This window comes from Mytilus trossulus, unplaced genomic scaffold (assembly GCF_036588685.1).
Source record: "Mytilus trossulus isolate FHL-02 unplaced genomic scaffold, PNRI_Mtr1.1.1.hap1 h1tg000024l__unscaffolded, whole genome shotgun sequence".
NCBI classification, from domain to species: domain Eukaryota; kingdom Metazoa; phylum Mollusca; class Bivalvia; order Mytilida; family Mytilidae; genus Mytilus; species Mytilus trossulus.
In genome coordinates, this window is record NW_026963290.1 from 2,584,732 (window position 1) to 2,608,058 (window position 23,327).

Genomic DNA, 23,327 nt, shown 5'->3' on the forward strand with positions numbered 1-23,327 from the left:
TATTGTATAGGAGCCTGTATTTCAGTGGTTGTCGTTTGTTTAAGTGTTACATATTTGTTTTTCGTTCAATTTTTTGTTTGTTATATACTTAAGGCCGTTAGTTTTCTCGTTTGCAATTGAATTGTTTTACATTGTCATATCGGGGCCTTTTATAGCTGACTATGCGGTATGGCATTTGCTCTTTGTTGAAGGCCGTACGGTGATCTATAAATGTTAATTTCTGTGTCATTTTGGTCTCTTAAAAAATTGTGGACAGCTGTCTCATTGGCAATCATACCACATCTTCTTTTTTTTTATCATAGGTCCAACGCTGCAATTTTCACAAAACATATAAAATTTTATATTTATAAATGAGGATACACAAAATGAAAAACTGAGCGAAATTGTGAATCCCGCATTGCACGAAAAAATGTGTTGTATTTCAGTAAATAACACGTGTTCTTGGTTGATTGTAAACCCGTAGTAGTCCATCATGCATTGTTACTCATTTAATGGATTGGTCAAAAACCTAGGTAAAAATAAATTGCGTCACATGTAAATAAAGAATTACATGTGCGAGAACATAAGTATGCTAATTTATGCATTTCTATATAAGGTAGTGGTCCTGACCTGATTAACATGCATTTGAAACGCTGCAGGGATGATTGTTCAACCGGTGAGTAGTGGGGCATGTATTACACAAACCTCTTACCGTTTTGAACGCTCATGAAATATTTGCCAATGGATGTAAAGCAACCAATAATCAATAAATCACAAACCCTTTGTAAAGAAAATACAAATTGAGCTGTAACTGTTCAAATTAAGACAAAAATGTAAGGAAATAAAGGGAAAAAATACATGTATTCGAAGCTATATGATCGCGAGTAAATTTTCTAAAACTATAATGCAACATGTTTCAAGTTGAAATTGTAAAACAAAATCCTGTTTAAGGTGTTATAAAATAGACCCCGTTAAATAAAAAAAAAGGTGGTAAACAAGTGGATCGAAATGCATACACTCCTTTGTTTGTTTTTCATAACTTTATAAAAATTACCGTAAGAAACTTATTCACGAGTAGGTATAACATAGATTATAACACCAGATTATTTGAAAGACCTGTTAAGGGCTCGCCGAAGAATTCACAGACGTATGTACCCCGTGTCTCCGTTGCCCCGAACATCTACTGCATTTACATGAACGCACGCACCCCTCCCCCTTTTCTCTCATTTTTAGCTCACCTGGAATAGCCATGCGAGCTTATGCCATCACTTGGCGTCCGTCGTCTGTCGTCGTCATCTGTCGTCGTGAACTATTTCAAGAATCTTCTCCTCTGAAACTACTAGGCCAAATACTTCCAAACTTTAACTGAATGTTCCTTAGGGTATCTAGTTTATAAATTGTATCCGAAGTTTTGATCTATCAACAAACATGGTCGCCATTGTTAAGAATAGAACAAATGCAGTTTTTGGCTTATATCTCAAAAACGAAAGCATTTAGAGCAAATCTGACATAGGGTAAATTGTTCATTAGGTCAAGATCTATCAGTCCTGAAATTTTCAGATGAATCAAACAACCCATTGTTGGGTTGCTGCCACTTAATTGGTAATTTTAACTCAAGGAAATTTTGCAGTTTTTGGTCATTATCTTGAATATTATTATAGATAATGAGAAACTGTAAACAGCAAAATTGATCAGCAAAGTAAGATCTACAAATAAGTTAATATGACCAAAATTGTCAATTGACCCCTTAAGGGGTCATTGTACTTTAATGACAATTTTTCACAATTTGTTCATCATATTTCCTAACTTTAAAAAATCTTCTTCTCGAAAACTACTCAACCAAATTCAACTTAACTTCAACTGAATGATCAGTAGGGTGTATAAAATAAAGTTTGTGTTTTATTTCTATTTCGTAAAAAAACATGGCCGTCATGTCTAAAAATAGAACACAGGTTAAAATGCAGTTTTTGGCTTATATTTCAAAAACTCCAGCATTTAGAGCAAATAAGACAAGAAGCTAAAGTATTTATTAGGTCAAGGTCTACCTGTCCTGAAATTTTCAGCCGAATCGGGTAACTGGTTTTGCAGATATAATGCCCCTGAATTGATGATTTTAAAGAAATTTTGCAGTTTTTGGTTATTATCTTGAATATTATTATAGATACAGATAAACTGTTAATAGCAAAAATGTTAAGCAAAGTTAGATCTACAAATAAGTCAATTTTGACCGAAATTGTCAATTGACCCCTTAAGGAGTTATTGCCCTTTAAAGACTTTTTTCACAATTTGTTCATCATGTTGACTTACTTTAAAAAATCTTCTCCTTTGAAACTGCTGTATCAATTTCAGCCAAACTTAGGCTAAATGAGTTTCAGAGTATCTAGTATAAATTTTATATTTTATTTCCTTGTATGTCAAGAAACATAGCTCCTATGGCTAAAATAGAACATAGGAGAAAATGATTTTTTTTTGCTTTTGAAGAAAATAGGACGATTCAAAGAACATTTAAATAAATTGAAATGCAAAAATAATCATTGATGAGAGATTTAACCAAAAAAATTAGGGGGAACGATTCAGGCTCTTGGGAGCCTCTTGTGTGCATTGCTATCTATCATTTCTCATATTTCTTATGGTAAAAATGTTATTGAATATTCGTTCCATACGGAATTTCCTCCAAAAGATTCAATGCAGGTTTTTAAATCATATTCAATGTATACACAGGTAATCTCTTTTGTGTTTTGACACAACCCCACATTTAAAATGTAATTTGTCAACCTCAGCGTCGTGAATATACATTTCGTAACATGTCTATTGGATGGACAATTGACATCTGCAGACAACAGGTGATTTAAACTGTGTAAATGAGTGAACCGTATCAAACAAAACTCGGGTGTTTGTTTGTTTTGCTATCTTTTGCAGACTGGAAGGGGCTGGACATCCTTATGATGAACCTTAATATCGCACGGTACTTTAAAAAAAATGTGATTGAAGCAGCGTTATATTCCGATGAACCTATTAAGTAATTCTAATATGTTGTCCGTAATTTCATGTTTACTATTGGATGTGTATATAACTTCATTGATGTGTTAAATATGTCACATAAATCTTTTGTCTTGGCAGATTAAATAATGATTGTTTATTTTATTTAATAAATATAATGTTGAATGATTTTTAATACTAGTAAAAATGTATACTTAAATTTTATTTATGGTTAAAATCTTTAATTTAGATTTCTTTGTCTACAGTTCGAAGGACACTGATTCCCTAGTGGTTTTCCACGTGTATTGTAGGCAAAGGGATTTTACTTTTCAAAGTGTGACTAATGCTGTCTTAACTACAAATAAACAAGTTGTTATTGGTTAATATATTTTCAGCAGAGTTGTGATGAATCAAGTGGAAAAACAATTGCCAATGTTCCTGATCAGGAATTAAAAAGTGTGTTTGATTCAACAGCAGTAAAGAAAGAGACAAGCCTTCATAGTTTGCACTTGACTTGGAGGTGAAGTCCCTTTGATTACAAGCTTTCCATATGCCGAAGATGTTATTAAATAATGACTATGTTCATTTTGATATGAGTTCATTACCTTAACTCAACTTTTAAAAGTCTATGTGTTCAAATTCATTAGAATTAATTGAATTATGAACAATTTATAAAGAACTGTGAACATGTATCTTGAAAATTTTAGAAGAGTTTTAAAGTAACTAAGGAATAATATTAAATAAAAGTGTTCAAGATATTTTTGTTTTGAGTATTGGGAATAATATTCCATAAGGGAAAGCCTTGCTAGTGCCGTAGTGGTGTAATTTGAGATTGGCCTGCAAATATGCTGTATGGACTATAGAGTTTTCTATGCCCATAACTTAATATGAATGCAAGATTATATCAATCACTGAGGATATGTGCACACGTGTATAACCTCATTGGTTGATATCTTTGGCGGAAGTACATGTGATACATTCTCATTCTTTCAATATCCAAGTGGTGGTTGGTTTTAGGGCTATGTTTTGGGCAGGCAATACATATTGCCTGTTTGGGTTGATGAGGTTCTTGATAAGTTCCACCCTCTCCCACCATAAGTACCAAAATGTGGATTTGTTTTTATATTCATATTTTAATATTGGTACTACATGTATGCATCTTGGGTTGATGAGCATGATACAACATTAGAAAAACATAAGCATTACCATGGGATCATGTTGATAGAACACACCTTCGCTTTTTCGATTTTCAAGGGAAAGGTCAAATAGGCCAAGTGTATTGGTATGTTTGTGCTTAATTTTTCATTACAAAGATAGAAATAAGATTATATATCTTGGATGACAATAATGTTGATTATAATGCGTCATTTTATGAGCTCCAGAGTAGTTATATAAGATACAACTGCACACTTTATCCAGTGAGCTCTTGTGCATGGCATTGTGCATAGTAGTCCACATTTTGGTTTCTGAACGTAAAGATATTATCTTGTATTCGGTTCTTTCCTCTAGGGTTTCTATGCCCATAACTTAACATGAACTGGATGCAAGATTATATCAATCACTGAGGATATGTGTATAACCCTAGCTTTTATTGTTTTAAAGTCTAATCTTACCGTTTTAATTTATTGACATAACTAAACAACTCGATTCTCAAATAACAGTGGTAAGATAATCGTTGCAAAGAATTCTGCTCAAAATTTTGTGAAAGATGGTTTTAACTTTGTAGTGTTGCGAGAGTGTATTGTCTATGTTGAAGGCAATAGAGGTTTAAGAGGGACGAAAGATGCAAGACGGACAGTCAAACTCACAAATCGAAAAAATACCTGACAACACCTGGCCGAAAATGAAACAGGCACACAATAGAACACATGCCACAACATAGAAAACTAAAGAATAAGCAACACGAATCCCACCAAAGACTAAAGGTGATCTCATGTCCTCCGGAAAGGTAAGTAGCGGTTCCACATTTTAAATTAATAGTGACCTGCAACACAAGTACCGTTCTGTTAAGTTTAGTTGGATATCTTGTGTTCCTGTCTCTGGCCTAGGTTTTCTGTATTAGGCATGTGTAGTGCATTTTGAAGACATTGGTACGTGTACCATGATGAACTTTAGTGCATGATTGCTGTGTGTATGTTTTACATGGAACTCTTGACCAGACTATGACTGTTTGACTCTTGACCTATATATGCACGTTGGGTGTGTCATCATAATACAGTGTGGTCCTTGGTATATTACCTTGACCTACAAATATAAATTTTAATTGATCTTGCTTCTGAATATGTGGATGTATTGTCATAAGATGTGAGTCTAGTGACACAAGAAACTTCATGTGAAATTAACCTTTGCCCACGATGATCAAATTTTATATTTTGTTTGAATTAAAAGGAGAAGAATTGTCTGATTGGCTCTCATTATACATATTCTTATATCTGTATAAGATATATAGATATATTTGGGGTCATATTTGTTAGTTTTGTGTACCACGATGAACCTTTTCAACAAAATGTGCTTTGTGAGTTTTTTTACAAGGAATTCTTTACCAGACTATGACTTTTTTACTCTTGACCTATGCATATTGGGTGTGTTTCTTGATATGATTACCTTTAGGTTAGTCTATGCACAAATTATGACGATTCTTCTAGTTGTTAACCATTTAATGTGGCGCAACATCAGAACCAGTGGTCCAGTTTCAATCAACCTCGCAATTTGATCATCAGTGTAATATGGCGAGACAGCAGGATTTTTATTATGCCCGCGAATGAGACACAGGAAAATCCCGTGCTACAAAATTGGCGGGAAAGTTTTACGTGTGCAAAGGAGTTGGGTACCGTTCAGCGATATTCACCAGATTTAAATATCGAACACACCCTGCAATTATGTTTAATCACCTTGTTGGTCAAATTAATAACCGGTGCTATTAAAATAATGCATGATTTTAACCAATTTTATTTATTTTCTTTTTTTTTTTTTTTTTATTTGGGGGGGGGGGGGGGGGGCAGCCCGCAATAGGAGGCAACTGCCTACATGCCTCCATGTAATTTACGGCCCTGAAAACTAAACTTATTCAATCGCGTAGCGAAATTGATTTGTGGATTATAAATTCTAGATTGCTAACATTGCCCATGTGAAATTTTTTAAATTATTTGTATAAACATTGAACGACAAAAATATGTGACGTTTAAATTTTCTGACGTCAAACACGCAAAATAATAATAATCTTTACTAGCACACACCCGTGATATCGCGGATCCGTGACTGCATTAAAGTATATAACTATGCGTAAGTTTTATTTTAGTATTGGTATTGTCAACTTATTAAGTAATGCCGATTAAATGATACACAGTTTTCTCTGCTTTCAAAATCTGTCTGGTTGAACCCGTCGACCTGGAACTTATCAATTAGTAATATTAATTAGTTGAAAAACAAAAGGTCCTGGAATGGAGTTTTGTTTTAATCAACAGCCTTGTCCTATATTCGTTATTAATAAAATTGAACTCTTTTTATCGCTGTTTTACGTCATGTCCGCTAAGAAATAGAAAACTGTACCTATACGCCTATAAGTCCAGATTTTAAGTATTCGTATTGTTGTTTTAGAAAGTCTTACTGATTAAAACACTACAATAGGTAACAATTTGATAATGATTGAATTTAGTCGTGTCAACCCTGTGATTATGACCCGTGTATATAACAAAAGCTTAACTACACCGTTTGGTGGTGCGTCTGTCAAGGGAAAACGGTAGTATTACATTTTCCCATCATTAGGTTGGCCTTTTGTGTAGCAAAGGAAGTCAACTTAAGAGCGCTCTGATTGGATTTAAGGGTACAATATATGTTGTTATTTATCTATTAATAACTGCAGTGTGTATATTTACAACATAAATTTTAAAACCTATTGAAATATTTTCTAGAGAATAATTCGAAAAGGCTTCCAAAATTTCATAAATTTGGTGTAAAATGACGGTGGGCATGGAAAACATAAATCAGCCCCGTTGGAAATTGGTCATGATACTATTTGGCTTCAATTTTTAAAATAGAATAATAAAGTACTTACACCACACATAACTGTTTTATCCAGGTTTTATTATGAAAAGTGATCAATTTAGAAAATGTAAGTATTTTCGCCTATGGCAGAATGAATAGTACCGTTTTCCCTCAAATGAGGAACGTACAGATAAGGTAACAGGTGACATAGTATTGGTAAGGGTTCGACCCTGAACTTGTTAATAATTGGCAATATTAATTATGTGGAAAACAAAAAAGTCTGGAGTGGTGTAATTGTTAATCTACACCATTGTCCTATATTTGCTATTCATAAAGTTGAATTCTTTGATATGTCGTTTTTACCTGATGACGGCTGACAAATTGGACCTCGTTATTTTAGTATTATAGATTTGTCACATAAGTAACATAATACTTGTGACATAAAGTAACAACAACAATAAAGATAACTGAGTTAAACACAGACATATCTATATATATATATATACATGTAAAACTACTAAGATTTCCCTGTCCTCAGCTCTAAAGACTGTTTTTTAAAGGAACCTGTTTTTTTCACTTGGTTTATATTAGAAGGATTTAGTAGGACTACTAGTTTTTTCAGTATCAGACAGAAATTTCATCTTTTAAGATTTTACATGTAGGACATGTTCTATTGTCACGAGGTATTTTTAAATATCTGCCCTTCTCAATAAGTAATGAATGTGTTGGTAGATAGATGATTTTCTGTTCTGTTGAATGTTCCTTTATCTGTTTAGAATTGTTACACGATGGTGACTGCTGTACCCATATTTTGACTATTTTATTTATTAAGTCTGTTTAGCTGTCAACAAAGTGAGATTTTTAGCGCTATAAAACCAGGTTTAATCCAGCATTTTCTACATTTGAAAATGTCTGTACCAAGTCAGGAATATAGTTATCAAAGGTACCAGGATTATAATTTATTACGCCAGACGCGCATTTTGTCTACATTAGACTCATCAGTGACGCTAATATCAAAATAGTTATAAAGCCAAACAAGTACAAAGTTGAGGAGCATTGAGGATTAAAAATTCCCAAAAGGTTGTGCCAAATACGACTAAGGTAATCTATGCCTGGGATTTGAAAATCCTTAGTTTTTTTTAAATGCAGTTTTGTTTACACAGGAAAAATGACAACCTTATTTAAATTTATTAAAAAACTATCTGATTAATATCAGGCATATTGAAACATCAGGGAGCTAACAGCATTGTTCGATGTCTTTTTTCCTGAATTTTTGACAATTTTTAGTTGAAAAGTGACAATATAAACCCTCCGTAGATATCTGGAGATGATATTATTCTCCAAAATCCTTTTAACACAATCCTTTTTTCATACAGGGTCTATACAGCTATGAATTTCTTGAATTTTATGGATATTGAAAGTACAGGGGGGTCTCATCGTAATTTAAGCGGTCTCCGGTAGGTGTTAGCTATACATTTTGAATAACCACTGGCAATTTGGGCTCTCCGTAAACATCGAAGACAGAATTGTAACCACATTTCTTTGAGCCACAATTTTATCGAACAATTAACTAGCTGTTTGCTCAATATTATACAGATTGAGAGATCAGTGAGCTCTCTACAATGCTCTTCAACAGTGTTTTTGTTTGGTTTATAACTATTTTGATATGAGCGTCGCTGATGAGTCTTATGTAGACAAAACGAGCGTCTGGCGTACTAAATTATAACCCTGGTACCTTTGATAACTATTTACACCACTGGGTCGATGCCTTTGCTGGTGGACGTTTCGTCCCCGAGGGTATCACCAGCTCAGTAGTCAGCACTTCGGTGTTGACATGAATATCAATTATGTGGTTATTTTTATAAATTTCCTGTTTACAAAACTTTATTTTTTTCGAAAAACTAAGGATTTTCTTATCCCATGCATAGATTACCTAAGACGTATTTGGCACAACTTTTTGGAATTTTGGATCCTTAATGCTCTTCAACAGTGTTTTTGTTTGGTTTATAACTATTTTGATATGAGCGTCACTGATGAGTCTTATGTAGACGAAACGCGCGTCTGGCGTACTTAATTATAATCCTTGTACCTTTGATAACTATTTAAACCACTGAGCCGATGTCTCTGCTGGTGGACGTTTCGTCCCCGAGGGTAGCACCAGCCCAGTAGTCAGCACTTCGGTGTTGACATGCATATTAATTATGTGGTCATTTTTATAAATTTTCTGTTTTCAAAACTTTGAATTTTTCGATAAAACTGAGGATTGTCTTATCCCAGGCATAGATTACCTTAGACGTATTTGGCACAACTTTTTGTAATTTTGGATCCTCAATGCTCTTCAACAGTGTTTTTGCTTTGTTTATAACTATTTTGATATGAGCGTCACTGATGAGTCTTATGTAGACGAAACGCGCGTCTTGCGTACTAAATTATAATCCTGGTACCTTTGATAACTATTTACACCACTGGGTCGATGCCTCTGCTTTTCGTCCCCGAGGGTTTCACCAGCCCAGTAGTCAGCACTTCGGTGTTGACATAAATATCAATTATGTGGTAATGTTTATAAATTTCCGGTTTTCAAAACTTAAAATTTTTCGAAAAACTGAGGATTTTCTTATCCCAGGCATAGATTACCTCAGACGTATTTGGCACAACTTTTTGGAATTTTGGATCCTCAATGCTCTTCAACAGTGTTTTTGTTTAGTTTATAACTATTTTGATATGAGCGTCACTGATGACTCTAATGTAGACAAAACGCGCGTCTGGCGTACTAAATTATAATCCTGGTACCTTTGATAAATATTTATACAACTGGGTCAATGCCTCTGCTGGTGGACGTTTCGTCCCCGAGGGTATCACCAGCCCAGTAGTCAGCACTTCGGTGTTGACATGAATAGCAATTATGTGGTCATTTTTATAAATTTCCTGTTTACAAAACTTTGAATTTTTCGATAAAACTGAGGATTGTCTTATCCCAGGCATAGATTACCTTAGACGTATTTGGCACAACTTTTTGTAATTTTGGATCCTCAATGCTCTTCAACAGTGTTTTTGCTTGTTTATAACTATTTTGATATGAGCGTCACTGATGAGTCTTATGTAGACAAAACGCGCGTCTTGCTTACTAAATTATAATCCTAGTACCTTTGATAACTATTTACACCACTGGGTCGATGCCTCTGCTTTTCGTCCCCGAGGGTATCACCAGCCCAGTAGTCAGCACTTCGGTGTTGACATAAATATCAATTATGTGGTAATGTTTATAAATTTCCGGTTTTCAAAACTTAAAATTTTTCGAAAAACTGAGGATTTTCTTATCCCAGGCATAGATTACCTCAGACGTATTTGGCACAACTTTTTGGAATTTTGGATCCTCAATGCTCTTCAACAGTGTTTTTGTTTGGTTTATAACTATTTTGATATGAGCGTCACTGATGACTCTAATGTACACAAAACGCGCGTCTGGCGTACTAAATTATAATCCTGGTACCTTTGATAAATATTTACACAACTGGGTCAATGCCTCTGCTGGTGGACGTTTCGTCCCCGAGGGTATCACCAGCCCAGTAGTCAGCACTTCGGTGTTGACATGAATAGCAATTATGTGGTCATTTTTATAAATTTCCGGTTTACAAAACTTTGAATTTTTCGAAAAACTAAGGATTTTCTTATCCCAGGCATAGATTACCATAGACGTATTTGGCACAATTTTTGGAATTTTGGATCCTCAATGCTCTTTAACAGTGTTTTTGTTTGGTTTATAACGATTTTGATATGAGCGTCACTGATGAGTCTTATGTAGACGAAACGCGCGTCTGGCGTACTAAATTATAATCCTGGTACCTTTGATAACTATTTACACCACTGGGTCGATGTCTCTGCTGGTGGACGTTTCGTCCCCGACGTTATCACCAGCCCAGTAGTCAGCACTTCGGTGTTGACATGAATATCAATTATGTGGTCATTTTTATAAATTTCCTGTTTACAGAACTTCGAATTTTTCGAAAAACTAAGGATTTTCTTATCCCAGGCATTGATTACTTTAGATGAATTTGGCACAACTTTTTGTAATTTTGGATCCTCAATGCTCCTCAACAGTGTTTTTGCTTGGTTTATAACTATTTTGATACGAGCGTCACTGATGAGTCTTATGTAGACAAAAAGCGCGTCTGGCGTACTTAATTATAATCCTGGTACCTTTGATAACTATTTACACCACTGGGTCGATGCCTCTGCTTTTCGTCTCCGAGGGTATCACCAGCCCAGTAGTCAGCACTTCGGTGTTGACGTGAATATCAAATATGTGGGCATTTTTATAAATTTCCTGTTTACAAAACTTTGAATTTTTCGAAAAACTAAGGATTTTCTTATCCTAGGCATAGATTACCTTAGACGTATTTGGCACAACTTTTGGGCATTTTGGATCCTCAATGCTCTTCAACAGTGTTTTTGTTTAGTTTATAGCTATTTTGGTATGAGCGTCACTGATGAGTCTTATGTAGACGAAACGCGCGTCTGGCGTACTAAATTATAATCCTGGTATCTCTGATAACTATTAACACCACTGGGTCGATGCCTCTGCTGGTGGACGTTTCGTCCCCGAGGGTATCACCAGCCCAGTAGTCAGCACTTCGGTGTTGACATGAATATCAATTATGTGGTCATTTTTATAAATTTCCTGTTTAACAAACTTTGAATTTTTCGAAAAAATAAGGATTTTCTAATCCCAGCCATAGATTACCTAAGACGTATTTGGCACAACTTTTTGGAATTTTGGATCCTCAATGCTCTTCAACAGTGTTTTTTGTTTGGTTTATAACTATTTTGATATGAGCGTCACTGATGAGTCTTATGTAGACGAAACGCGCGTCTGGCCTTTTGTACCTTTGATAACTAATTATATACATATTTTTGGTGTGTTTTATGTATTCATGGTTATGTAAGTACCTGTTTGAATCAATGGAGTACTGGGGATTTAATTCATTTAATGTATATGTTAAGTTAATCATCCAGAAAAAATGAATATGAATGACTACCCCGGTGTTTAATATCATTTGCTGGTGAACTGTAAGTGCTGATCATATTTAAAGAACGTAATTCTATTAATCGAGTGCGCAGTTGGTTCTCTTTTGTTTGTATGAAGTATAAAGTCAATTGGTCGATTTGGCTGTTGGCCTGCGTTTGACAAGGGATATTACGAATGCAAATTGAACGTACGTATACCGAATTATCCATGACTTCCACTCTATAATAGTCGTAAGATATGCAGTGTATGCAGGGTCTGGTCAATAAAGAATAATTTACCCAACAAAATGCAACTTATCTTGATTTTTAGAATTTAGAATAGTTCTAGCATTCATACGTTTTCCCTATTAGTATTGATAACATATGCAAAACCAGGAGGTGGAGACTCGGGTCCCACTTTTGTGGGAAAACTGGTTGATTATATAAGGAATTAGTGCACTAGGACTGGAGGGTTCCCTTAGGTCAAACAGTGCTCCCCCTTTAAAAAAAGTTCTTGTTCAGCCACTGATTAATATAGCTAAATAGTTTATCATAAGACACTGATCAACAGTAACTGTAGTATATTGTTGAATATGAGTAAATTACTGAATAAAACAGAAAGAGAAAATAGTTGCCGTCAAATCATTATTATTTAATAACTTGGAAAAATAACAATGTATATATACCACAAAAGTAACGGTACACACGTTCGAAATCTAATGTATCCTAAAATATTATAAATAGAAAACAAACTGTTACTTTATCCGATGAAAAACATTTATTTACAAAATAAATGCACATGGTTGAACGAATCTAACCAAATTGAAAAGTGACAATGTGAAAGAGTTATTGCACGACAAATAGACGCACCTCTTTGACAAACTGTTTACTACCGGTTGGAAGAACAATGTGGCCATACTTCTATTTACTTTTCGACATTTACACAAGATATCTGGATTTTTTAACATAGTTTTCAAAAGGTTGTGGCATTTTTATTAAAGTTTCTGTGAAAAGTATGAGGGTAGGGGGGGGGGGGGGGGGGGGTGAGTGCAAATAAAAGTATAACAGGATCGATTTGTAAAGCTGAAAGTATACCAAGGGGATCGTGAATTCAACGTGTTTACCGAATGAATATATAGTCGAGATATATTAAAAACGATCCAATTGTATCTAGAGTTTTCCTGCAATCATGGTTTCCTCCTTTTTAAATGCGTTACAGTTGCCTATAATTTCTAGCATCTGCTTCATTTGAATTGTGTGCATATAACTGTTGTCTTTCGGTAATCATACCACACTTTCTTATTTTGGTATTTGTTCCAAACAGCAAATTTCTTAAAAAAGGAAAAAGTACAATTCGGGTCCTTACAAAACTGTTGTAACATTTCCATTTTGTTTGCGGGTAATAACCATTGCATTGTCAGCAAACTCTCAGCAAACTTGGAATTTACGACTTTCCTGGTACCTTTGATAACTATTTGCTCAAATATCAGAAAAAGTTATTAACCGAGAAAACCCATTAGACTCAGTTTAAAACAGGTAAAAAAAGTAAACTAACAATAATTTCAATAAAAAAAGAGTTTTTCTGGTCTTGATTTTTTTTGTCAACAGATCGAAATGTCAAAAATGTAGTGATTTAAAGCCAATCTTTCAAACCTGATGAATTTTTACTGATTGACTTATTTGCAGCTTATTAACAATATGCATTCCCTTTTATATCGTATGAAATTCACATAATATAAACCTAATCTATTCAAGTCAAATAAAATCAATGTATACATATACAAGTTCTCTTACAAAATAATTAATCAAAACATGCATATCGGAGAAAAATAATTTTGTCTTTTTTATTTAGAAGCTAACTTTTATTAAAAAGTTCCAATTATGTTCAAGTGTGGTTATGTTCAGCTCATTGTATCGTTAGTCGTATAATGAATAAACTCATCATAGATACCAGGACTAAATTTAGTATATACGCCAGACGCGCGTTTCGTCTACTAAAGACTCATCAGTGACGCTCGTATCCAAAACAGTTTAAAATGCCAAATAAAGTACGAAGTTGAAGAGCATTGAGAACCTAAATTTCTATGAAGGGATTAAAAAAATATTACAAATTAAAAAAAGGAAACTTATGCGTCTAATATATTCAACAGTAGTATAGTGGTCATTAATCGATTAGGCAAAAGCAAATCTGGGCAACGAATCAAAACCGACGGAAACACATCAACTATGAGAGAAAACCAACGGAAGAACTGAAACACCGAACTGCAACAAAACAAACATCAACATACATAGAAACGTATTTGATACTATTGGATAACAACTGTCATATTTCTGACTATTTGTACAGGCCATTTTTAGAAGAAATGTTCGGTTAAGCATTGGTTTAGAGCTAACTAAACCTCACGGTTATATGGCAATTTTAAAAATGCCGTTAAAAGAATGCAAATTAACGTGACAGGAATAACAAATTTTATCACACAGAACATTTTTGTATTAAGATATAATTAACGATTGCTAAGACAATTTGTTGTTTTTGTTAATATCGACTTAAACCTTAAAGACATTAAGACAATTTGTGAAACAACGAGAAATGTTATAATTTAGACTTGTTTCTTTTGTCTTTTTCCTTATAAATAAGAGAACGACCATTTAACTGCAAGTGCGGGGAAGGAGATATGGATTTGTCATTTGCTGTTTTTGGTTATTATCTTGAATATTATTATAGATGGAGATAAACTGTTAACAGCAATAATGTTTAGCAAAGTAAGATTTACAAATAAGTCAACATGACCAAAATGGTCAGTTGATCCCTTTAGGAGTTATTGCCCTTTATAGTCAATTTTTAACCATTTTTTGTAAATCTCCATGATCTTTTACACAAATCTTCTCCTCTGAAACTACCGGGTTAAATTTAACCAAACTTGGCCACAATCATCATTGATGTATGTAGTTTAAAATTTGTGTTTTTTGACCCGGCCAACAAACCAAGATGGCCGCCATGGCTAAAAATAGAACATAAGGGTAAAATGCAGTTTTTGGCTTATAACTCAAAAACCAAAGCATTTAGAGCAAATCTGACATGATGTAAAATTGTTAATCAGATCAAGATCTATCTGCCCTGAAATTTTCAGATGAATCAGACAACCCATTGTTGGGTTGCTGCCCCTAAATTGGTAATTTTAAGAAAATGTTTGCTCTTTTTGGTTATTATCTTGATTATTATTATAGATGGAGATAAACTGTAAACAGCAATAATGTTCAGCAAAGTAAGATTTACAAATAAGTCAACATGACCAAAATGGTCAGTTGACCCCTTTAGGAGTTATTGCCCTTTATAGTAAATTTTTAACCATTTTTCGTAAATCTCCATGATCTTTTACAAAAATCGGGCCAAATTATTCCAAACTTGGCCACAATCATCATTGTTGTATCTAGTTTAAAATTTGTGTTTTTTGACCCGGCCAACCAACCAAGATGGCCGCCACGGCTAAAAATAGAAGATGGAGGTTAAATGCAGTTTTTGGTTATTACCTAAAAACCAAAGCATTTAGAGCAAATCTGACAAGGGGTAAAATTGTTTATCTGGTCAAGATCTATCTGCCCTGAAATTTTAAGATGAATGGGACAACCCGTTGTTGGGTTGCTGCCCCTGAATTGGTAATTTTAAGGAAATTTTGCTGTTTTCAAATGATCGTAACTTGTATTACATAATTACACAAAAGGGCAACATCTTTCGTCAAATATCAGATAACAATATAAAGTATCTAAAATAAGAATAGTTTTATTAAGATATTAAATGCCCCTTACATTGATGCTTCAACAATGATCACAGCCCATGTCGCGTAGACATGTTTGTTAGCGCTCTGCATACTCCTCCCCACTTCTTCCCAACCAACCCTCCTCATTTCCTCCTTCATTGTTACAGTGCTGTTCCAACACAACAATGTATCACATAACATAATAACACAACGACACACATTCTTCTTCCGTTAATACCCATATATAAAAAACCACATATTATTCTCATAATAATAATAACAAGAAATAGTAAAGTGCAATACCACACGACAGAGCCGATGGCCGCGCAATACCACACGACAGAGCCGATGGCTGGTTTAATTACCAATTAATAATATATCTCATGTACATAATATAAACATCTTTATAATGTCCTCTTATATTAAATATATAAATATAGTTCATTCAGTGAACCCACACATGTAAAGCAAAATAACCTCTTTTAATGCATGATACAAAATCTATGAAAACCCTAATATAAAAAATAAACGTGACCGATCGAGTGGACCCTGTCGTGCCGAATGATTTAACCGCCAAATCAGATGAAACACATAACCTAAAAACGCCACCTATGGGCAGACAATTCAGAAGAAAATAATTTCATACTAATTCATAAATTCAACCGATTGAAATTATATTTCTTCTTCCGTTAATACCGATATATCAAAAACCACATATTATTCTCATAATAATAATAATAACAAGAAATAGTAAAGTGCAATACCACACGACAGAGCCGATGGCCGAAACACAAAGAACGGGAAAATTTTAAGAAAGTTTTATATCATGCAATAAAAGAATTCAAAATTAAAGCAATAATTTATAAGCCTTAATTTTTGGAAACTTTAAGCAAATCTTCTAATGAATCCTTAACATAACCATCTTTGGCCGTTTCAGAACGCCATCTACCGTGCCTCTTAAAAAGGCGGTCTGGTAAACCCAAATTAGCACAAACACTAGCACCCCCAGACCTCAAACTGTGCAATCCATATCGCTTTATGTTATGAACAAAAGGCTTGAAAGCCTCAATAAAGAGCTCACGCATCCTTGAATACGACAAAGGGGTATTATCTTTACGCAAAACATATGCATCTTTACATTTTGTTAAATTTCGAAAAATAAACTCATCAGAATCACATGAAATATCAGCCCACTGCAAATATAATTCCATGTTTTTAACTGGACACTTATTTGAATGTGTACGAGCGATTAAAACTGAATTTCCATCTCTATATACATCTGTTTTACTATGTTGTATTAGAATTGACATATAACACTCTAAAATAACTATATCACTTCATCTAATATTAAGCATCTCAGAAACTCTTAAAAAACCAGCAAATGCAGTGAAACATGCACAAATTATACGTTGATTATACAAATTACCAAAAGAAAACATGGCATCATACATTTTATGCAGCAATTCCACCGAAATGGGTTCCGTTTTCTTCGTAGGAGTAGCCAAACTGCGTTTCGCACCTTCTAGCACATTAATAACTAAAGATGAATCAGTCGGTGAACATAAAGATCCAATTAGTGAATGTATCCACTTTAAAGAATAAAACGCCTGCACAACTGGACTAACAGTATTGCTCGACTGTGTCAGAGCAGCTAAATATATAGCTACGTGAAATGCTTTCGCAGGTAGAATATCACAATTTTCAATTCCATTCAAAATAGCCCATTTTTTCCATCGTAAAAAACTTTGATAATACCCTTTTGTTGTAGATGCTGCTCAAGATTCCGAAAGTAATTCTGGAAGTAAATTCACTTTACTAACTAAAGACACAGGTAGATTCTGCAATTCTCCAGCGAAAGTCTGCAAAAATATATGTGTAATTGAAAGGAAACATTAATAATGAAAATCATTTAAAATTATTACAATCATCTAATACTACAATCAAAATGTCACTGTAATGTTCACCATTTACAAACGCACAAGAAATCCATATAAAATAACATATTATAAGAAAAGATCAAGAGAGATCTATGAAGAAAAGATCAAAAGAGATCTAAGTAAGAAAAGATCAAGAGAGATCTATGATACATGCTCACATCAAAATGAGCTAACTGGATGAAAAATCCATCCTTAACGCTAACATGCGAAAAGTTAAATCAACATTGCCAAATATGGCCTTCTTACTCTTACCAGCTATATAAGCATTTTTGTAAGTAGGAAGATCTATAGAATCCACCACCTCAGAAATAAACCCATCACCAAAAGGACAAAGCATTGGCCAAAAACTGGCAGAGGGCCAGTATGGTAAAATTAAAGTACCAACAGCTTTACACTGCCGCATATACATCAATACACGAGGGATCAAAGAAACAGGTGGAACAAATAACCCGTTGATCCCTCGCCAATCAACCGTGAAAGCATCAACACCTGATGAATTCTCATTCCAAAATCTGGAATAAAAAACGTGCAATTTAAAATTGTCGTCAGAGGCAAACCAATCAACCTCGTGAGGTCCCCAAAGGGATTCAACTATCTGAAATACAAATTCAGAAATAGCCCAATCATCTGAATCAATAATTCTACTTAGATAATCAGCTCTCTCGTTCTCAGTACGGGGGATCCATACCATATCTATATTAACATTGTGTTTAATACATGTGCTAAAAATGTCTAAAGCTAACTTTTGCAGTACTGATTTAGTGCTCCCTTTACTAACAATGCTAACAACATTTTGATTGTCAGTAAACCATTTTACATTCTTGTCACTTAAAAAGTCTATCAGCGACAAAAATACATTTTTCACCGCAGTCAACTCCTTCCATGTAGAACTAGTAGAAACTTCAGATTCTAACCACATACCATGAGCAATATTATATGGGTTTTCCACGATATAACCACCGTAACCCGTATTACTTGCATCACTATATACAATAGTCTGCCAAGAAACATCAGTCTTAAAAGGTTTAACATTGGCTTTATGTAAATTAAACCTCCAAAAATTAATTTGATCAATACTTTCTACAGATAAATGTATATAACTGTTCCATGAATGAACACTATTAATGGCAATAGACAAATGTTTAGTCATTAAATATACTATATTGCCTATAACGGGAGACGTAGATATAATCTGTCCTACCAAGGAAGCTACCTTCCTTACAAATACTTTACCACTTTTGGTTAAACACAAATCAATGTCTGAAATAGTACTCATTATCTTATCAATACGATTTTCAGGAATAGTAAAAACGCTTTTATCTGTATCAATATTAGTACCTAAAAAAGTTAGATTTTTAGTAGGTGTCCACATAGACTTTTCAGCTTTAGGTACAAAACCGCTACTTATTATGTCTTTTTTAACCTGTATAGACATTTCAATACACAATTCTTTATCATCATGCACACCAAGCCCATCGTCCAAGTACATTATAATCTGCTTGCCTTCTCCTCTCCACTTTTTAATAAGTGGTCTAGTTAGTTTTGTAAATATGTAACAAGCCGTACTGAGACCAAACGGTAATACTAAAAATTTAAAATATTTTTTAACACCGTTAAATTCCCATGCAAAACCTAGATATTTAGTGTGAGGCGGGAAGATATCGACGTGATGATATGCAGAATGAACGTCATACTTAAAAATATATGAATGTGCATTTATATAATGTTTTGCAATACGCATATCTTCAAATTTTACACTCTGCTTCCATAAATGTCTGTTTATCTCTCTCAAATCTAAAATTAACCGCTTTTTGTTGTTTGACTGAACAGCAACAGTTAAAGGATTCACAACAAATGGAATATCTAATGTCTTCACAATTAAACCTCTAGCTAATAAATCGTTAATAGCCGATTTTACAAAATCTGCATTATTTAGAGCTGATAAATTATTAGATAAACAAATCGATATAGGATTGGAATAGAAAGGTAAAATATAACCATGTCTAATAGTATCTATAATAAATTTAGGAGCACCAATGTCTATCCAAAATTGAATGTTTTTTCTAAGTCTACCTTTAACAATTATATCAGATTGACCTAGTTCGTATTCAAAATAATTATTGGTCAAATTACCATCAATATGATTATCTACTAAATTGTCATGTGAAAGTTCAAGATAATTAAAATACTCATCTTTTACAAATTCACTGGGGCCTGGTTTGGGTTGCTGGTTTACTGCTGTTAGCATACGGACAGCTGGACCTGTAGTGTGCGTATGACCCACGCGAGTAGCATTGTCCCCTCTGTGTCTTTCCAGCGTTGAAACCTTGCTGAAGGGAAATTCCATTGAACCAAGGTTGCTGAGGCCCACGAAAGGGCTGCGGAACGAAGTTGGGAGCCTGTCCTGATAGAGACTGGTTACTAGCCGTAGTTTTGGAACCATTACCTCTAACCTGCTTGGACTTCCCTTTCTTCTTGCGGACAGCTCTATTGTCAGCTCTGATAATCTTTGCTTCATCCTCGGAGTCGGATGCAATAGGATTAGCATCATATTGCCTAGCGGTATCCCAACCTCCCTCGGAAGTGTCAGCAATTTTGATGAGCTTGTTACGATGCTTGATCTTATCAACGGTAGCTGATAACAAATCTCGTGCGTAATCTACCTTCCCATTGTCTATAGCCCACAAAGTCTGAACAAGATCCTCGAGATTTTCAGTATTGAACTCAAATTGAATCTTGTTACCTTCGTATTTCCATTTATAGGAAGCATCTGTTTTAAGTTACTTGACCTGGGATTTCATTAGCTGATTGGCCCCTTGCAACTCTTCTCTTAATCCACCAATTTTCTCCGTAACTTTAGCGTCAATAATCGCCTCGATATCTTTACTCTGTTGGTTTACAGCTGTTAACACAGTTCTCAACGAAATATCTGGTTCACCTTCACTATCCATGATTAATCTCGAAGGAACTTAAATCGATAAAACACAACTACTGACTAGAACAATAAACGTGACCGATCGAGTGGACCCTGTCGTGCCGAATGATTTAACCGCCAAATCAGATGAAACACATAACCTAAAAACGCCACCTATGGGCAGACAATTCAGAAGAAAATAATTTCATACTAATTCATAAATTCAACCGATTGAAATTATATTTATTGAACAACGAATGCTCGCAGGTACTGAAAGCTAGTTCAAAGCCGCATTTTCAACTAATAGATAAACCATGTTCTCATATACAAAAATACCAATCGTGTCGATTAAAAAAGTCTCAAAACTTAAGTTCACATTTAATGTTTGATGAAGCAGAACTTTAAAAGTGTGCAGTGAATCATGTGCTCACAACAGTTATTGTCATAATTATGTTTACATAAGACTTATGAAGGAATTAAGAAGGTACCAAGAAATATCTTACAGTTCGATTTAATGATCATGAATGGAAGGAAATGGTACGGAAGTTTACATAGGACAAAAAGAAATTGATAGTATTTTTTGGCGAAAGACTTAAACATTTCTTTGCATTATATAGTACAGCTCTTCTATAAAAGCAAAAAAAACTTTGACTTGCTTGCTATGACTGCTTGAATGATTTCAAACAAGAGGTAGACGGAGTTTCAATACATACTGGGATTTGATTGTACAAATACAAACTGACAGGAATTGAAGTTAATGCTTATTGTCCAAACAAATTCTAGTATATAGTAAACAGACTACTTACCTGTCGTTTACAAACCTCCAAACAATCATAGCAAGCAATTTAATCAATGGTTTGCTTTGCATATATTTATAGATGATCTTTAAATTCTAAAAAAAAAAATCTTGTTGTCGTAGATGTTTAAATCCTCAACAAAATCTCAATAATTTTGTTTTGAACGAACAATGCTTTTTAGCTTCCACCCTGACGAGGCATGTTAGCTTTTCGTATGCTGTTGCACCTGACGCACGGAAACTTTCACATTTCCATCTTCTTATCTGAAATATTTTACCCAGCTCATACTTGACAGGATTGTTATCCTAGTAGAAGGTGTAACCAATGAATTGAACACAAGTTAAAAATTCCACAATACTATATAATTCATTTAATGTGTCAATTTGTTCGAAAAAAGTCGAAAAGAAGAGAGTTTTTTTAATGTCATGATTATCTGTCGCTTTCTAGATTGCTGCCTTTCATAACTTTATCCGTATACATATATTAATTATAGATAAACAAAAGGCTGCAACTGGTATTTTTGTATTTAAAATGATTCGTTGTAAAGAGAATATTTGTGGTGAATGGAAACTGTGAGGGTCAAAAATCTTAAATTGCTTATTAATGTTGCTGGAACCAGTTTCGTTATCTGATCTGAATTTTCTGAAATATGCAAGGTAGATAGACATTATGATTTTTTTTACTTGGTAAGTTTTGCCCTTATTGCTGGCTGGCCCCTAAACAAATATATACTAGTTCAGTGATAATGAACGCCATACTAATTTCCAAATTGTACAGAAGAAACTAAAATTGAATAATACAAGACTAACAAAGGTCAGAGGCTCCTCACTTGGGATAGGCGCAAAAATGCGGCGGGGTTAAACATGTTTGTGAGATTTCAACCCTCCCCCTATACCTCTAACCAATGTAGAAAAGTAAACGCATAGCAATACGCACATTAAAATTCAGTTCAAGAGAAGTACGAGTCTGATGTCAGAAGATGTAACCAAAGAAAATAAACAAAATGAAAATAATACATAAATAACAACAGACTACTAGCAGTTAACTGACATGCCAGCTCCAGACTTCAATTAAACTGACTGAAAGATTATGATTTCATCATATGAACATCAGGCACAATCATTCCCGTTAGGGGTTTAGTATTATACCATCATAACATTTATGAGAAGAACATAACCCGTGTCATGCTAATAACTGTTTTTAGAGTAAATGTGTTTAGTTCCGATGCAAAGACCGTATCAGTGACTCAATATTAACGCCAAAATATGCAAGCTTTAATGACTTGACAACAGTATCGTAATTATATCCCTTCTTAATAAGTCTATTCAACGGTTTTGTTAGTTTTTGAGGTGAATACTGACACCTTTGTGCTTTATAAAGAATATTTCCATAAAAACATGGATGTGAAATACCTGAACGTATAAGAAGTCTGCATGTTGAGCTATATTTACGAATGATGTCCTTATACCATGTATACCGATGATAAAATTTAGTAAATGTTTTGACTAGTTTGTGATATCGAAAACCCTGGTGTAAAATTTTTTCAGTAATACATAAATTTCTCTCGTTAAAATCTAAAACATTGTTACATACACGAGCGAATCGTACAAGTTGAGATATATAAACACCGTAAGATGGTGACAAGGGAACGTCATCATCTAAAAATGGATAATTAACGATAGGAAATGAAAAATCATCTTTTTTATCATAAATTTAAGTATTCAGCTGTCCGTTAGTGATATAGATAACAAGATCGAGGAAAGGGCAGTGGTCATTGTTAGTATTAGCTTTATTTAATGTAAGTTCAGCAGGATACATTTCATTAATATACATACTGAAGTCGTCATTATTGAGAGCCAAAATATCATTCAAATATCTAAAAGTATTATTAAATTTGTACTTCCAACGAGTTCTTGACACTCCAAAATAAATGTATTCCACTATTTTCTAAGGCCTTATTTGAACAGTTTATGGA

General features: G+C 34.1%; 1 protein-coding gene across 1 annotated transcript; it reads right to left on the minus strand.

The window, feature by feature from the left end:
• Window positions 1-17,810: 17,810 nt before the first annotated feature.
• On the minus strand, window positions 17,811-19,130 carry LOC134699035 (uncharacterized). The gene has a single exon (XM_063560722.1). The coding sequence runs from the start codon at window positions 19,128-19,130 to the stop codon at window positions 17,811-17,813; it is 1,320 nt and encodes a 439-aa protein (XP_063416792.1).
• Window positions 19,131-23,327: the final 4,197 nt, after the last annotated feature.